At 44.2% G+C, this 17,245-nt stretch overlaps 1 protein-coding gene across 4 annotated transcripts in view; it reads left to right on the forward strand.

Moving 5' to 3' along the window:
* The window catches only part of AAMDC (adipogenesis associated Mth938 domain containing), a 46,711-nt gene that overhangs the window by 18,390 nt on the left and 11,076 nt on the right, over window positions 1-17,245 (forward strand). For 3 of the 4 annotated variants that reach the window (XM_030200082.1, XM_030200079.1, XM_030200080.1), the window contains 2 exons: window positions 8,244-8,389; window positions 15,946-16,041. In XM_030200082.1, the coding sequence (XP_030055942.1) occupies window positions 8,258-8,389; window positions 15,946-16,041 (228 nt within the window). In that variant the 5' untranslated portion in view covers window positions 8,244-8,257. Of the gene's footprint in view, window positions 1-8,074; window positions 8,152-8,243; window positions 8,390-15,945; window positions 16,042-17,245 lie in introns of those variants that run through there. The other variant, XM_030200081.1, reaches the window with a different exon arrangement.

The following is a 17,245-nucleotide window of genomic DNA, read 5'->3' on the forward strand; positions in this document are numbered from 1 at the left end:
TGGAGCCATATGGTAACCCTACTTCCAACCCTCCCCCGGTCCTCTATTTTCCTTGGAGTCATTGGCTGGCTGGCAGGCAGCAGTGATCAAGAGAAACTCTTCTGCTGGCCACAGGTCCTTCTTCTTGCCATGTCCCACCTATGTGGTTACTTCACAGGAGGCAGGATGTGGCAGGAAGAAGGACCTGTGGCCGACAGAACGGTTTCTCTTGATCGCTGCTGCTGCTGCTGCAGCCGGCCAGCCAATTACTTTACTTTTGACTAACAATGCGGGGGCTCTGGTGGTGGTGGGGCCCTTAATATTGCTTGCCCTGGACTCAGCTTTGTCTCTCGGTGACATTGGTGTATACTTACCACCTGTGAAAGTGCCCGAAGAGTAATAGTGTCCATAACCAGGGCTTTTTTTTTTTTTTTAATTATTTATTTTAAATTTCACAATTTAAATACAAGCATTTACATCTTGCAACAGAAATTCAGAGTAGGTAATATTTAAAGAAATCAACATGAAGATATATAACTCTTTCTTAGACCACCTAGATCAAACAACACAAAAAAGAAGAAAATAAAAATGGGGACGTTAAGAAACATCGGTGGTATGTATTTGAAAAAAGAAATAGAATAACAAAGAAGGCCTGGAGATATCCACGAATTAACATAATAAATCCAAGTTTTTACTTCTCAGAATACTAACTGGTTACTTTTTTCATTTGCAAAAATTCTTTCAGTTGCACTGGTTCAAAGAAAACATATTTCTTATCAAGGTAATTTACTAAGCATTTACAGGGATAAGAAAGAAGAAATTTAGCCCCCAAACTTCGTGTCTCCTCTCTAAGTGCCAAAAAGGCTTTACGTCTATCCTGAGTGGTTCTCACCACATCAGGGTAGATCCAGATTCTATCACCAAAAAACATTTTTGTTGAATTTCTGAAGAATATTTTCATTAAGGAGTTCAAGTCTTGTTCAAACACCATCGAAACTAGTAAAGTTTTCCTTTCTAGAGCTATAGTATCAGTCTGTTCAAGAAAATCAGTCAAATTTTGTAAACCATCAGGTTCTTTAAATTTTTATCCACGCTTTAAGTCGGGAAGGTAGTATACTTTGCTGAAAGGTGGAATCAGGTCTGGGGAATATTGAAGCACTTCAGTCAGATATCTTTTAAACATTGCAGCAGCTGTTAATTCTAAAGCTCTTGGAAAGTTCAAAAGGCGTAGATTTAAACGCCTATTATAGTTTTCGAATTGTTCGATCTTTCGGTGTATCATTAATTTGTCTTTGATAAGCATATCTGTTTTTACTTTTAGATTAGAGATATCCGTCTGGACGGCTATATTCGCCTTTTCCGAATCTTTCTTAAAAGTCTCAAAGGCAGTAGTCAATAAGTCTAATTTACTCTCGATTGGTGCAACTGTTGTTGTGTTTGTATCACAGCCCAGATAGATTCTAAGGTTATCGCCTCGTGAGCTTGCTGCTCGATGTTAATAATTTTCCCCAACGTTTCAGTGTGAGCTCCGGCAGAAAGAGTTCCTCTCATGCCAACTTCGGACACTTCCGGGACTTCCAGCTCACTTCTGAGACCGGCTGGGCAAGGCGGAGGATTTAATTCCGGCGAGGACAATGTTGTTGTGCTTCCTTGTGAGAACGGCGTTCCACCTACGTCTCTCGTAGAGTGCTGGTGGCATACCCGTCGAGCGTCGTCTGACACAGAGCGGCCTCCGGAGCCACTGCCGGTATGCTCTTGACCGCTCCTTTCCGCTTAGTGTGCGGCATTTTGAAGCAAAAAAAAAGAAAATAGTAAAGCAAGAAAAAAGCGTTGCACCACGGAAAAGTTCAGGAGCTAGAGAGGCAACCTCCAGTCAATCCGCCATCTTGACACGCCCCAACCAGGGCTTTTTTTGAGGGGGTACTTGGGGGTACTGAGTACCGGCACCCTTTCCATTATCTGCTAAAATTGACCTAGTGTTCCCCAAGTTATAATGAAGAGCTCAGGTTCTACACACCAATTCTGCTTTGTCATAGATTCTGTGACTGGTTGCAGGGGGTCTGGCTGTTGTGGAGTGGGTTCCTCAATAATCACCCCACCCCTGAAGGGTGGCCTGGCATTTGAGTACCGGCACCTTTTTTACTAGAAAAAAAAACGCACTGTCCATAACTTACATACAGTAGCATGCCTAAATGCAGTGGGGCATAAACACGGGTGGGGGTCCCAGTTATTCTAGGTTTACAGCTGTTGTAACTTTGGGCACCTAAATGTTAGGTATGCCAATACCAGTTTATGCTAGTATTCTATAATGGAACCAGGGCACCCAGGTGGCACTATAGCATAAGCTGCTACCACATGTCCTCTGGGTGCCAAAATGGAGGTGTCCATTTATGAAATTCATTCCATAGTGACGTTCCCTGGTCATTTTCTTAGCCAGAAGCTGCTAACTGAAAAGATGACCTGATTGAGGCAGAGACTTGGTGGTGCCAAACTGGTTCAGTTTTATAATGATTGATCTGGCTGTGCCCCAAGGGACATTTGAACACACCAAAATCTTCTTATAGACTTGTGCTTCAGATTCACCTTGAACTGAAACAGCTTGAGTCTTCATCCAGGATTATTCAGATCAGTTTAATCATTTTGATTGGACAAAGGCAGGCACTATTTTAATTATTATGGGCTTTGTTAAGATGAGTCATGGAACCAGACCTAATTTAGGCCTGCCTTGGTGTAGAGGATGCAGACTAGGTTTAGGCAATCAAGTCCTTTTGGTTTCTTATTGAGTGTTTCTATAATTGTACTTTGCAATTCAGTAGACCTCATTGATTATGCAACTTCAAATAAGCTACTTAGAGAAAAGCTCTACAATCTTGAAGCTTGCTTCTTCTACCCAGCTGATCCGAGGAAAGGATCTTCTTTGTTCCTCCTCCCAACCCCCAGCCACATCTCACTGGATCCTTCTGTGGGGGTTTTCTATGATTCAGGGTTACAGGATTGAAGGATTTCACATACATACTTACAGCTCAACTTTTACTGACGTTGCAAAGATGAGTATTTTTGCAACACCTGTACAATGAACATTGATGTTCTACACGTGCAGTTTCAAAGTCCTTCCAGGAGATTAAGTAAGCTGCTCAGGGACCTCAGTAAGAATTCCTTCTACTTCAAGCTCAAAAGATTCCAACCATCATCTCACTGCTCTTCACACGATCAACGCACTAAACACTACTAGAAAATCCTGAGTGGAGTAGAACAGTTAAAAATGAATTGATTTTTCACTCTTTCAAAAAGTACGAAGACCAATGGACACTCAATGAAATTAGATGGAAATACTTTAAAAAAACAAATAGGAGGAAATACTTTTTCATTCAAAGAATAGTTAAGCTCTGGAACTCTTTACCAGAGGATGTGATAACAGTGATCAGCGTATCTGGGTTTAAAAATGGTTTGGACAAGTTCCTGGAGGAAAAGTTCATAGTTGTTATTGAGGTGGACATGGGGGAAACCACTTCTTGCCCTGGGATTGATAGTATGGAATGGTGCTACTAATTGGGTTTCTGCCAGGTACTTGTGACTTGGATTGGCCACTGTTGAAAGTAGGATACTGGGCTAGATGGACCATTGGTCTGATCCAGTATGGCTATTCTTTTGGCCTTATGTTCTATAGGGTTTACTGGACATCTCTCTGAACATTCTCACAGAATCCACTAGGCCTCAAAACATTAATGTCCTTTGGCATTGATGCCTTTGCTCCCTGCTTGCTGTTCTCAACATTTTCTTCTGTGTTTCTTCTCTGTGTTTCCCACTTAACAGTTTTCCATTATCCACACCAAGCTTCCAGTGTTATGCTCTGTTTTAATCCTTTCAAAGGTGTGAAGTACTACAAAGATATTTTCCTAATATTTTACATACCACAGTGTTCTTATTTCTTGACATTATGCTCTCTATTTCAGGAAGCAGGCCTGTTATATAATGATTCACTTTGAGGTCACCAGGTTGCAGCATTGCTAACCTTTGTGTGTCATATTTATCTGGTTTTAAGTTCAGGCTTCAAGTTTCAAATTTATTTGATATACCACTCCTTAAATTAAATTGTCTAACTGGGTTACATAGTCAAAATATATATATGAAGAAATAAATAAAAAGTTACATACAATTAATTGAATATAAAGTAATAAACCTCATACCAATTAAATGTAAATGTGTCAGATTTACAGTATCCCAGAATCTCCTAGCTTTGCAGGCTGTTGCTGTCATCCTTTTCCATCGCTGTATGAAAACATGCTCCCTCTTACTTCCCCTGTGCCCTGTTGTTTTTCTATATAACTTGGTACCGATGCCATTCACTGAGTACCAATTTTATAATGCACCAAGGTACCATTATAGAATACTGGCATAAGCCTGAGTTGGCATGCCTAAATTTAGGTGCAATCATTTACACCAGGTCAATAGCAGGAGTAAATGGAAGTTATGTGCGTAAATTGGAGACATGCTTTGCTTATGTGTATGCCCCCTACTTGTAACCTCTCGCTTCTACCTACCCTCCTCTCCTCTTTCCTCTACACATTAATTGAGTTGCTTGCTTTATTATTTTTTGTCTATTAGATTGTAAGCTCTTTGAGCAGGGACTGTCTTCTATGTTTGTGCAGCGCTGCGTACGCTTTGTAGTGCTATATAAATGCTAAATAGTAGTAGTAGTTATGTAGGGAACTTGGGGGGGAGGGAGGGCTCAGACCCCCTAATGTTTGTATTTTTCAGAGGACCCCCCATCTCAATAATGAAACAAGGGTTACCTGTAAGATTTATTTCATCCCCCTCCCTAATGATTCTGTGTGCTGTTTTTCAATCCTTGCTAACTAGATCTGGCTGCAGGGTGACCTTGTGAAATTGTGCAAGGACAGCCATGTGACCCACACTCCTCCTGCTAGACTAGACCCAAAAGCATGTTTACGCATTCAGCGAGATTGGTTGGGCAAACGATGGGAGAAGGGGAAGTGGACCCTTCGCTGAGAAAGATGTGGGGGGGGGGGGGGTGGAGACGGTTAAGAAACCTGCTTAAGATCAAGGGGAGGGAGTTGTGTCTTGAGAATGGAAAAAAAAACCTGCAATCTTAAAAAAATGCAAACATTATGGGGTCCGAGCCCCCCCCCCCCCCCCCAAGTTCCCTACAGTTACATACTATAGCGCATTAGGGTGTGCTAATTGTCACACAGTCCATTGTATACCCATAGGCTGCAAGGTACTTAATGCACACTAATTCCACACTAATAGTGTCTTAGGGATCCTTTTACTATGCTACAGAATGGCACGTTGTACAATTAGGGCCTGTAAGTGTCAATTTTCTTGTTACTTACCTGTGCAAGTGTAATCCGAGTCTCACCCAGGTTAACTTCGGACCCGCAGCACAGAGGAACACCATATGGTTAACACCAGGCTTTGGGCAGAACGCGCCATGCCCTGATCTGAGTTTACGGGCCAGACTCCCCAATCCGTCTGAGGCTTGGCTCCTGTACTAGCTTCTACGAAATTGATTACCACTGTGCCTCTTTTCGATCGGCTTAACTGGAATTGGCAATTCAGAATCCCACTTAAGGGTCACTTGGCAGGGGGCTTATAACCGTTCAGGATCTAAGCAGCCAAGGACAATTCCCCCCCATTTGCTTTCTCATTTATTACTTACCAAACTCCTCCCCACGCTATGGCTCTGCAAATCAGGGCACTCCTTTATTGCAGTGAATTCATAAACCTTCCCTGAGCTGGGTTCCTTCCCACCCAGGGCCTCTGATAATGAATCCAAGGCATGTGTAAACTGCAAGTGCTCAGTTATTGAAGTGCTCTGTCTTTTATTTAGAAATCAAAGTCTGTGACAAGTTTTACAAGACACTTGTGACTAGCTTCCGTGAACTGTGTTTTCTTTAGTATCCCTTCCTTTCAGTTCTCTTCATTAGCCCCCCCCCCCCCCTTCCCTCTCACCTCCAAGGGTCAGCGCAGTTAAAATGCCTCCTTTCCTCAGTTTCCTAGGCAGCAGACAGCTGCCATGCTGTACCTTAAGCTGGTGGGAACACCGGGCCTCTATTATGCTGTCTTCTCACCATGTCCTGAGTGGAACTGAGACGTTTTAAAAGAGCCCCATGTAAAAGGATACTTTTAGTCCGGAGGTGACATTTGAGGTTTGAAGACTCAAATTCCTTCTTGGCAGCTGGAGGAGAATCACTGCAGTCTGAGAGAGAGCATGTGTTTGCCTTTTGTATAAGGGGAAAAGGAGAAGTAAGGATAGGTTCTGTTTTAATGGCTCTGCGATCATGGCATCGATTCAAGCATTATACGATATGAAAGGCTAAATTAATATGTGAACTGCTTGGATTGATGATGCTGCTGGAAATGTGGGAAGTATAAATGCGTATTTCCAACTAAACTCTCTCCCACCGACCTCTTGTTTAAAACACCCAACAACACATAGAGGCATATTTTCAAAGCACTTAGACTTACAAAGTTAAGAGCAAGAAGCTGAGTGCTAATCAAAGCTGGCAGCAGATTCAGGACTAGTGTCGGGAGGTGTTTTTTCACGGAGAGGGTGGTGGATTTGTGGTGTGCCCTCCCGCTGGGCGTGGTGGAGATGAAGACGGTAATGGAATTCAAACGTGCGTGGGATAAGCACGGGGGAATCCTGTTTGGAAGGAATAGATCCACGGGATCTTAGTGGAGATTGGGTGGCGGCGCCGGTAATTGGGAAACAAAACGGGAGCTGGGCAGACTTCTACGGTCTGCGCCCTGATCGTGACTGAATAGATAGGGATGGGCTGGATGTAAATTTTAAGGGGTTTCGATGTTAGCTTCAGAACTTAGTACAAGAACAGTGCTGGTCAGACTTCTATGGTCTACGCCATGATCGTAACTGAATAGATATGGATGGGCTTGAGTGTAAATTTTAAGGGGCATCAACGTTAGCGTCAGAACTTTTAGTACAGGAACAGTCCTGGGCAGACTTCTACGGTCTGTGCCCTGAGAAAGACAAGGACAAATCAAACTCGGGTATACATATAAAGTATCACATACCATGTAAAATGAGTTTATCTTGTTGGGCAGACTGGATGGACCATTCAGGTCTTTATCTGCTGTCATTTACTATGTTACTTTGGTAGCTGAGGGGGGTACACGCTGCACCATCCAACCAGGGGTGTATCTGAAAGTCGGCGGTAGCGGGGGCCGAAGCCAGAGTGAGGGGGCACATTATAGCCCCCCCCCCAGCCGCCGCCATTTCCGACCCCCCCCCTGCCGCCGTGGGTACCTTTGCTGGTGGGGGACCCCAACCCCCACCAGCCGAGGTCCGCTTCCTCCTGCCGCTGCGAGGTTTTTTAAGTTCTTCATCAGGATTCATCCTCCGTCACTCTGTGCTGCTGTTCAAAGAAGCTGCTAGCTGAATGCAGTTTCGGACTGAGTTTGACGTCGCTGCTGCACGTTGTACGTGCAGGGTGTCAGACTCATGTACAACGTGCAGCAGCGACGTCAGACTCAGTCCGAAACTGCATTCAGCTAGCAGCTTCTTTGAACAGCAGCACAGAGTGACGGAGGACGAATCCGGATGAACTTAAAAAACCTCGCAGCGGCAGGAGGAAGCGGACCTCGGGTCCCCCACCAGCAAAGGTACCCACGGCGGCAGTAGGGGGTCCAGGGCGAAATCTGCGGGGGCCCAGGCCCCTGTGGCCCCACGCAGATACGCCCCTGCATCCAACAGACTCTAAATTTAGATTTTTTTTTTTCTTTTTTTGTGGTAGATGCCTGTGGATCCTGCTGGCCTACGTTGATTAGAACCCTTTGTACACCAGGCTGACTGCTGTAATGAAGCGTTGTCATGCAGCAGTCAAGTATTTTCATTCCTAATCCTCACCATCTGCCTCTGTAGTTTGGGCAGTGCAGTGATTCACTGATCACAGCTTCCTTTGTAACCTGATACAAACCTGTAGGTGTTGGGTATGGCACAGTGTCTGGGGCCCCTGTGCTGTCTCTGCAGTACTCTTACCCCTCCCATCCCATCCCAGGAACAGAAGTTGGGTGACAGAATCGGGGTCGCCTGTCTCATATGAGGGTGCTATCCATTGCAGCAGAGACATCAAACTGCTTCAGATGCTACTTTTTGGATTTTGTTTTTTAAGCAAAACAAAGCTTTTTATAGCAAGTTTGGCTCATTTTATTGAAAGAATGGCCTGTGCTGTGTTCAATCACTCAAAGTCGTGTACAAATATGTTGTTTCTGTTTTGCTTCAGATTTGGGTGTAAGTATGTCGTCTCCCGGAATCTCTAAGCTTTCCTGGGGCAGCATGAGAGTGGAAAACTGTTCTGAGGTTTACAAGGACTGCAAGGTGTGGCCAGGTGGGAGCCGGACCTGGGATTGGAGAGAAACTGGAACAAACGTAAGATTTATTTACTGTGTAGATCTGCTGCCGAAGCAAAAACTCGGTGTCAGGTCCTGGGGTGACTAGCCAGAAAGTGCATCTACTCAATGCATTGCAGTGGGAATGATCATACTTTCCACAGCAATCTGTGTGAAATATGACATGTTGTGTGTATAGTTAGGAGAGAGCTAAGGACTGAAGGCAGATAGTGGTAGTAATATTAACTGCTTATTAAAGATTTGTAGTCTCAGTAGTGAGTAAAAAGCTGCCTGCTATTTAGCAGTCGTAATTAAATTAAACAAGAGTGGATTTAAGGCTGTTGGAATCCAGCAGGGTTATCATTATTAAATGTCATGGACTGATTTTATTTTTATGATAAACTGGGAACGTGGGATAGTAGCCATTAAGGAGGTAATTCTATCTGTAAGTGCCCAGAGGGTGCCTGGTATTTCAGAGTCTGTTCTAGAAAGGATCACAGACATCTGCTTTCCTTTATAGAATTGTAATGTAACAGCAAAAATTCATGCTTTTTAGCACTTTAACTTCTAAAAGGAACAGAACTTTTTGCTCTCTGGGACCATCTTTATGGAACTCCTTGTCAGTTGAAATTAGTCGTATTATTAGCTATCCTGGCTTTCGTAAAGCCTTAAAGATGTGGCTTTTTGAGGGCACCTTTGGCTGTTCAGGTTTTCAGGATACCCACAATGAATTGCTATTTAAATACAGGAGGCTTTTTGCCAATGATGAAGAGAGTTTTACAGCTCTGTAGACTACTGTGTTTGTCATGAGTACATAAGTATTGCCACACTGGGACAGACCAAAGGTCCATCAAGCCTAGCGTCCTGTTTCCAATCCAGGTCACAAATACCTGGCAAGATTCCAAAAAAGTTCAATACATTTTGTGCTGCTTATCCTAGAAATAATAATGGTCTATGGACTTTTCCTTTAGGAAGCCGGCCAAACCTTTTTTAAACTCTGCTAAACTAACCACCTTTACCACATTCTCTGGCAACGAATTCCAGAGTTTAATTACACATTGAGTGAAGAAAAATTTTCTCTGATTTGTTTTAAATTTACTACTTTGTAGCTTCATTGCGTGTCCGTTAGTCCTAGTATTTTTGGAAAGAATAAACAAACGATTCACTTCTACCCATTCCACTCCACTCATTATTTTGCAGACCTCTATCATATCTCCCCTCAGGCATCTTTTCTCCAAGCTGAAGAGCCCTAGCCACTTCAGCCTTTTCTCATAGGGAAGTCGTCCCATCCCCTTTATCATTTTCGTCACCCTTCTCTGTACCTTTTCTAATTCCATTGTCTTTTTTGAGATGCTGTGACCAGAATTGAACATAGTATTCGAGGTGTGGTTGCACTATGGACCGATACAAAGGCATTATAATGTCCTCATTTTTGTTTTCCATTCCTTTCCTAATAATACCTAACATTCTATTTGTTTTGTTTGCCGCCGCAGCACACTGAGCAGAGGGTTTCAACGTATCATCAATGACGACGCCAAGATCCTTTTCTTGGTCGGTGACTCCTAGCGTGGAACCTTGTATTATGCAGCTCGTTGAGGCTTTTTCCTCCTATTTACTAACCATATGCTTCTTATTGCTTGAAAAGTTTTGTTTAAGGTGTGAGCGTCTCGGGTATGTCAACAGTGGGTGATAACCAAGGTGATGGCAAGAGACTTTGTGCTATGGCAGTAGTAGGGAGGTTGGTAACTTGTTAAGGGCGATGAGGTCTGCCATGTGGGCCACCTTGTCCTTTAGGGATCAGAGTCGAGATGCTTTGGGGGTAATACCAGGCATCCTGGGAACTGTAGAGGTTTAGCATTAGCTAGGGTGCCATGGAACAGGCGGTGACAGAGGGGATTGGAGTGCCAGAGAAACAAATCTACTTGAGGAGGATGTTAAGGATTGACTGAGAGGGTTGGGGCGCTGGAGACGGTATCAACTGGGGGAAATTAGAGGGAATCAATTCTGATTATTTGTGAGGATCAGTGCTTGGGACTGTGAGAGAGGAGATTTGGCACCCAAGGTGGATATCTGAGGAGGGTATCATGGATAGGACTTGGAAAGGAGAGAAGGGATAGAGATGTAAAGGGCACCAGAACTGGAGCCAAAGGAAGGTTTATCTCCCTTTTCCTGAAGTCCTGATCCTCCTTCCTCTGAATTTTTTACTTTTAGTTTTTGGTGCAAAAATATCTAAACAGAAATCCAGTATTTACATAAATATTTTTAAATCAGCATGATCATACCTAAACCTCCACTACCCATGCAGCAAAGGACTCAAATACAAATCCACTTATGCATCCAGCTTTTCCTACCTGAGTGCACAACTGTGGAACGCACTACCAAAAGCAGTAAAAACTACATTTGACCACTTGAACTTCCGGAAAGCACTAAAAACAGATCTGTTCAGAAGGACATACCCCACCGACCCAACATAAAAAACCTGGACATTTGCGACACAACGTAACCAAAGACCGTAATGGACATACAGTGGGGGAAATAAGTATTTGATCCCTTGCTGATTTTGTAAGTTTGCCCACTGACAAAGACATGAGCAGCCCATAATTGAAGGGTAGGTTATTGGTAACAGTGAGAGATAGCACATCACAAATTAAATCCGGAAAATCACATTGTGGAAAGTATATGAATTTATTTGCATTCTGCAGAGGGAAATAAGTATTTGATCCCCCACCAACCAGTAAGAGATCTGGCCCCTACAGACCAGGTAGATGCTCCAAATCAACTCGTTACCTGCATGACAGACAGCTGTCGGCAATGGTCACCTGTATGAAAGACACCTGTCCACAGACTCAGTGAATCAGTCAGACTCTAACCTCTACAAAATGGCCAAGAGCAAGGAGCTGTCTAAGGATGTCAGGGATAAGATCATACACCTGCACAAGGCTGGAATGGGCTACAAAACCATCAGTAAGACGCTGGGCGAGAAGGAGACAACTGTTGGTGCCATAGTAAGAAAATGGAAGAAGTACAAAATGACTGTCAATCGACAAAGATCTGGGGCTCCACGCAAAATCTCACCTCGTGGGGTATCCTTGATCATGAGGAAGGTTAGAAATCAGCCTACAACTACAAGGGGGGAACTTGTCAATGATCTCAAGGCAGCTGGGACCACTGTCACCACGAAAACCATTGGTAACACATTACGACATAACGGATTGCAATCCTGCAGTGCCCGCAAGGTCCCCCTGCTCCGGAAGGCACATGTGACGGCCCGTCTGAAGTTTGCCAGTGAACACCTGGATGATGCCGAGAGTGATTGGGAGAAGGTGCTGTGGTCAGATGAGACAAAAATTGAGCTCTTTGGCATGAACTCAACTCGCCGTGTTTGGAGGAAGAGAAATGCTGCCTATGACCCAAAGAACACCGTCCCCACTGTCAAGCATGGAGGTGGAAATGTTATGTTTTGGGGGTGTTTCTCTGCTAAGGGCACAGGACTACTTCACCGCATCAATGGGAGAATGGATGGGGCCATGTACCGTACAATTCTGAGTGACAACCTCCTTCCCTCCGCCAGGGCCTTAAAAATGGGTCGTGGCTGGGTCTTCCAGCACGACAATGACCCAAAACATACAGCCAAGGCAACAAAGGAGTGGCTCAGGAAGAAGCACATTAGGGTCATGGAGTGGCCTAGCCAGTCACCAGACCTTAATCCCATTGAAAACTTATGGAGGGAGCTGAAGCTGCGAGTTGCCAAGCGACAGCCCAGAACTCTTAATGATTTAGAGATGATCTGCAAAGAGGAGTGGACCAAAATTCCTCCTGACATGTGTGCAAACCTCATCATCAACTACAGAAGACGTCTGACCGCTGTGCTTGCCAACAAGGGTTTTGCCACCAAGTATTAGGTCTTGTTTGCCAGAGGGATTAAATACTTATTTCCCTCTGCAGAATGCAAATAAATTCATATACTTTCCACAATGTGATTTTCCGGATTTAATTTGTGATGTGCTATCTCTCACTGTTACCAATAACCTACCCTTCAATTATGGGCTGCTCATGTCTTTGTCAGTGGGCAAACTTACAAAATCAGCAAGGGATCAAATACTTATTTCCCCCACTGTATCCTAACTCTTCCTCTCCCTCTCTAAGTTCTCCCCAATTGTCTTTACCATACATGTATCTCATTCTACTATAATATCACCTTGATATTGTTCACACCGGAATCGGTTAACGCCGTTTACGGTACTATGTAAGCCACATTGAACCTGCAAAGAAGTGGGAAAATGTGGGATACAAATGCAACAAATAAAGATATTAGTATAATCCTCTGATCCAAACTGGGATTTGTGTATGGATTAGACCAGTTATTGACTGCCAAAATATTGGGTGGAGGGATGCATAAAAGACCAATACAATGGGGTGTCAGATACATCTAAGAAGGCTGGACATGATGGACAGACCCTCCTCTGGGATCAAGCTTTGCCAACAATAAATCTTCTCCCTTCTCTTTTCCCAAAAAGGATTCAACAGAACCCAACTGTGGCCTTTACTTAACAGAGAGGATGTTACATATGTGTGGCTGTATCTACACCTGTCGGCTCAATCAAAGGGACAAAAAATGTAATATGTAAACAACGAAAACAAGAATGCTGAGAATTTATTTGGAGGATGTGAATTTTAGTTGTGTTTGTGCATTACAAGGATGCCATGGATAAGTGCTTACAGAGGTTCTTATATAGGCACTTACTTATCTTTATAAAATACTTGCATACGTGGCATAAAATGTATCGTGAATGACGGCAGATCACTTATTTACACCTACTGAAGAGCAGATTAATGAAGGTGAGTGTTTATGCATGTACACATATAGATTAAGGTGGTGGTCTTCACTAATTAAGTCAGGACCACTTTGAATCCAAGGACAGCAACCAAATATCTTCTCATGCGAGGCCTCATTACTGTTGATCAGTGTGTCAATGACATCCACCCCGCCGACCTGCCTTCAAACTTTTTTATTGCGTGTATTGGAGCATCTCCAAATCCATTCTCTTTGCCTATTGAGAAATGCTCTGTCCTTCAAGGATGCGGCTTTTCCTTTCGTCCAATTTCTCCTTTCTGTCGTGAGCTTGGGTAAAGAGGCAGAAAGTAGACTAACAGGCTCATTTTCAAAAGAGATGGACATCCATCTTTCGACGTAAATTGGAACATGGACGTCCATCTCCCAGGGACGTCCTAATCGGTATAATCGAAACCTGATTTTGGATGTCTCCAACTGAAGTCTGTCGCAAGAACGTCCAAATTTCAAAGGGGGCATGTTGGAGGCGTGGTGAAGGCGGGACTTGGGCATGCCTAAGACTTGGACGTCTTTGAGCCATAATCGAAAAAAGCAAGGACGTCCTAAAGTGAAACTTGGACGTTTTCACCCAGATGTGTTTTTTTTGTTTGTTTTTTTTGTTACAAATAAGGCACAAAAAGGTGCCCGAAATGACCGGATGACCACCGGAGGGAATCGGGATGACCTCCCGTTACTCCCCCAGTGGTCACTAACCCCCTCCCACCCTCAAAAAAACATCTTTAAAAATATTTTGTGCCAGCCTCAGATGTCATACTCAGGTCCATGACAGCGCATGCAGGTCCCTGGAGCAGTTTTAGTGGGTACTGCAGTGCACTTCAGACAGGCGGACCCATGCCCATACCCCCCTTACCTGTTACATTTGTGGAGGAAACAGCGAGCCCTCCAAAACCCACCAGAAACCCACATATAGGTGCCCCCTTCACCCCTAAGGGCTATGGTAGTGGTGTATAGTTGTGGGTAATGGGTTTTGGGGGGCTCGGTACACAAGGTAAGGGAGCTATGAACCTGGGAGCATTTTATGAAATCCACTGCAGTGCCCCCTAGGGTGCCCAGTTGGTGTCCTGGCATGTCAGGGGGACCAGTGCACTTGAAATGCTGGCTCCTCCCTTTTCCAAATGGCTTGCATTTGGATGTTTTTGACAGGGACGTCTTTGATTTTGAAAATCACCAAAAGTCAAAGACGTCCATGTCTAACGATGTCCAAATTCAAGGACGTCCTTGATATTTTCAAAACGAAAGATGGACGTCCATCTTTTTTCGAAAATACGGTTTTCTCTGCCCCTGGGTTTGGATGTTTTACAAAGACGTCCAAATCCAAACATAGACGTTTCTTTCGAAAATACCCCTCCACGTAGACTGGTCCCCGAGCCTTGCATTAAAGAACACTGGATTAAGGTATTTCATAATCTGTATGTGTACATGCTAACTCTGCTCGTGCTCCACCTCTGTGCACACCCACCAGCAAAGTACGTGCTATTATGTCATGGTGCATAATTTAATGCTGTCGGTATTAAATAGGAGTTCATTTACATGTATAAGTAGTCACATATGCACGGGAATGACTCTTTTAAAATTACCTGCAAGGAGTGTACAGGGATGACCAGCCTTTTCTGTTCATCTTGTAAGCCAGTCCTGGAGGCACCCCAGGCAGTCAGGTTTTCAAGATGCCCACAATGAATATTCATGAGAGAGATTTGCATGCAGTGGAGGTAGTCCATACAAATACTAATTGTGGGTATCTTGAAAACCTGACTTACCGGGGTGCCTCCAGGACCAGGTTTGGGAACCACTGTTATAAGACAAAAGTAGATAAATGTCCTAGGATGCAGCTATGATGCTTGGAGAAAGGGGCACCTGTGAAAAAAAGATTCACGGTTCATGCTGAAAGTCATTAGAGGAACTAAAGTGTTAGACTGTGTCTATGGCATTTTAGTTGACTTATTAAAATAGGTTGTTTGTTTTCTTTTTCCTCAAAAGGAAGAATGTGCTAAATTCATTCTTTGAAATTGGTCATCGGCATTCTGAGGGGGCTTACTGCCTATGTACCCTATCTTGCAGTGGTGTAGGAAGGGGGGGTGGAGTGGTCCGCCCCGGGTGCACGCTGCTTGGGGGGGGGGGGGGGTGTTGGCTCCGCTGGTTCCCTGCTCTCTCTGCCCCGGAACAGGAAGTAACTTGTTCCGGGGCAGAGAGAGCAGGGAACCAGCGGAGCCAACGCAGCTCCCAGCGAGGTGCACTCGGGGCGGATCGGCCCTCCAGCCCGCCCCCTTTTCTACGCCAGTGGTAAGAATGCGCTCCGGGGGGGGGGGGGGTGCGCCATGCTGCACCTGGGGGGGGGGGTGCGCAGCGGCAAACCGTCCCGGATGTCAGCCGCTCTCGCTACTGCACTGCTATCTTGTTTACCTTATTGTCCACTTTGTGGGAAGTCCCACTGCAGAGCTTCCCAAACCTTTCCCCGCTATGATGCCGTTTTAATGGCTCGAAAAAATCATGCTACTCCCAGCTCTCCTTCGCCTCTTATTCAGGCCAACCTGCCGCATTAGCTGATGATGCTGGTGCTTTCCCTGCTTCTTCTTGAGCCCATATAGGCCAAATAATTATACCCCCGCGACCTGCGCAAGCCATGGTCAGAACCCCAAATGAAAATGTTATGACCCAAAGTTTGGGAACCACTGTTCTACAGAACATCTGCTAGACAGCCCATGTGCACAATTGAGGGTAGTAATTACGTTGACTTTCCACCTTAGCACCGTCCAGGCGTGCAGCCGGCAGACCTCGAAGAAATTATCAGAAAAGGGGTGAAGACACTGGTGATTGGTCGTGGAATGGATGAAGCCCTCCAAGTAAGTGGATGTATAGGGGAATGAATGCCTTGCCAGTTTTAAAAGCTCTTGTACTGTGTGTTTCTCAGAAGATCCACTATTTGATTGTCAATTCGCAGTACATTCGTATCACTACGCTCCTTCTTTGCTTTGATTGTACCAGAAAGGCTGTATATTAAATACATGACCTTTCTTCGTTTTCCAAATGTCCGTTTGTTTTATTATTTGTATCTGTTTAAAGCAAAAGTGCCTACTAGACATGAAAGCTGAGTGAAAGACTTAACTGATTGTTTATATTGTGGAGGAGTATATAAGTATTGCCATACTGGGACAGACCAAAGATCCATCAAGCCCAGCATCCTGTTTCCAATAGTGACCAATCCAGGCCACAAGTACCTGGCAAGATCCCAAAACAGTACAATACATTTTATGCTGCTTATCTTAGAAATAAGCAGTGGATTTTCCCCAAGTCCATTTTAATAATGGTCTATGGACTTTTCCTTTAGGAAGCCATCCAAACCTTTTTTAAACCCCACTAAGCTAACTGCTTTTACTACATTCTCTGGCAACGAATCCCAGAGTTTTAGGTTTCAACAGTTTTTATTAATGAAGCACAAAAATGGTGTTTACAAAATGTAAGTATCACTACAATCAATCAACACACATTAAGTACGATAATTGTGCGATATTACTCATCTCCATTAATCTTTTAACTTTATCCCCACCCCCCCCCCCCTTTTTATGTACTAATAGCTAACATTTTTTCAACAGGGTTTATTATCAGCAATTTTTCAACAACCCTTTCCCCCCCATTTCTTCCCTTCTACCAATTGGCATCATATGTTCAAATGCATTAACCCCCGAAATATAACCACTTTCAGGTGTCAGCTTTACCTTCACAATCGAAAGCATTGAGTTAAAATCAAACAAAAATGTGGGAACTTACTCCCCTCCGCGAGAGAGCCAGGGGGCCTGTGCTCTGATGGCCCTCCTACCCCTCCCCAGAAGATGTCTGTACAGACTGGAAAAGGGCTAATATAACTCCAAATGGACTTTCCCCCCCCTACGACCCCCCCTCCTACTAAACCCTCCCTCCCCCCTTCTAGGTCTACTCTACTGTTCTTTCCCAAATCCTAAAAGGTAGTAGGAAAAGTCTCTATTCCCATTCAGTTCCCATTAGTTGCCGAGGGAAGCTTAGATAATGCTCCAAGTTTATTAATAATAT

Source organism: Microcaecilia unicolor, chromosome 4 (assembly GCF_901765095.1).
Source record: "Microcaecilia unicolor chromosome 4, aMicUni1.1, whole genome shotgun sequence".
Taxonomy (NCBI): Eukaryota; Metazoa; Chordata; class Amphibia; order Gymnophiona; family Siphonopidae; genus Microcaecilia; species Microcaecilia unicolor.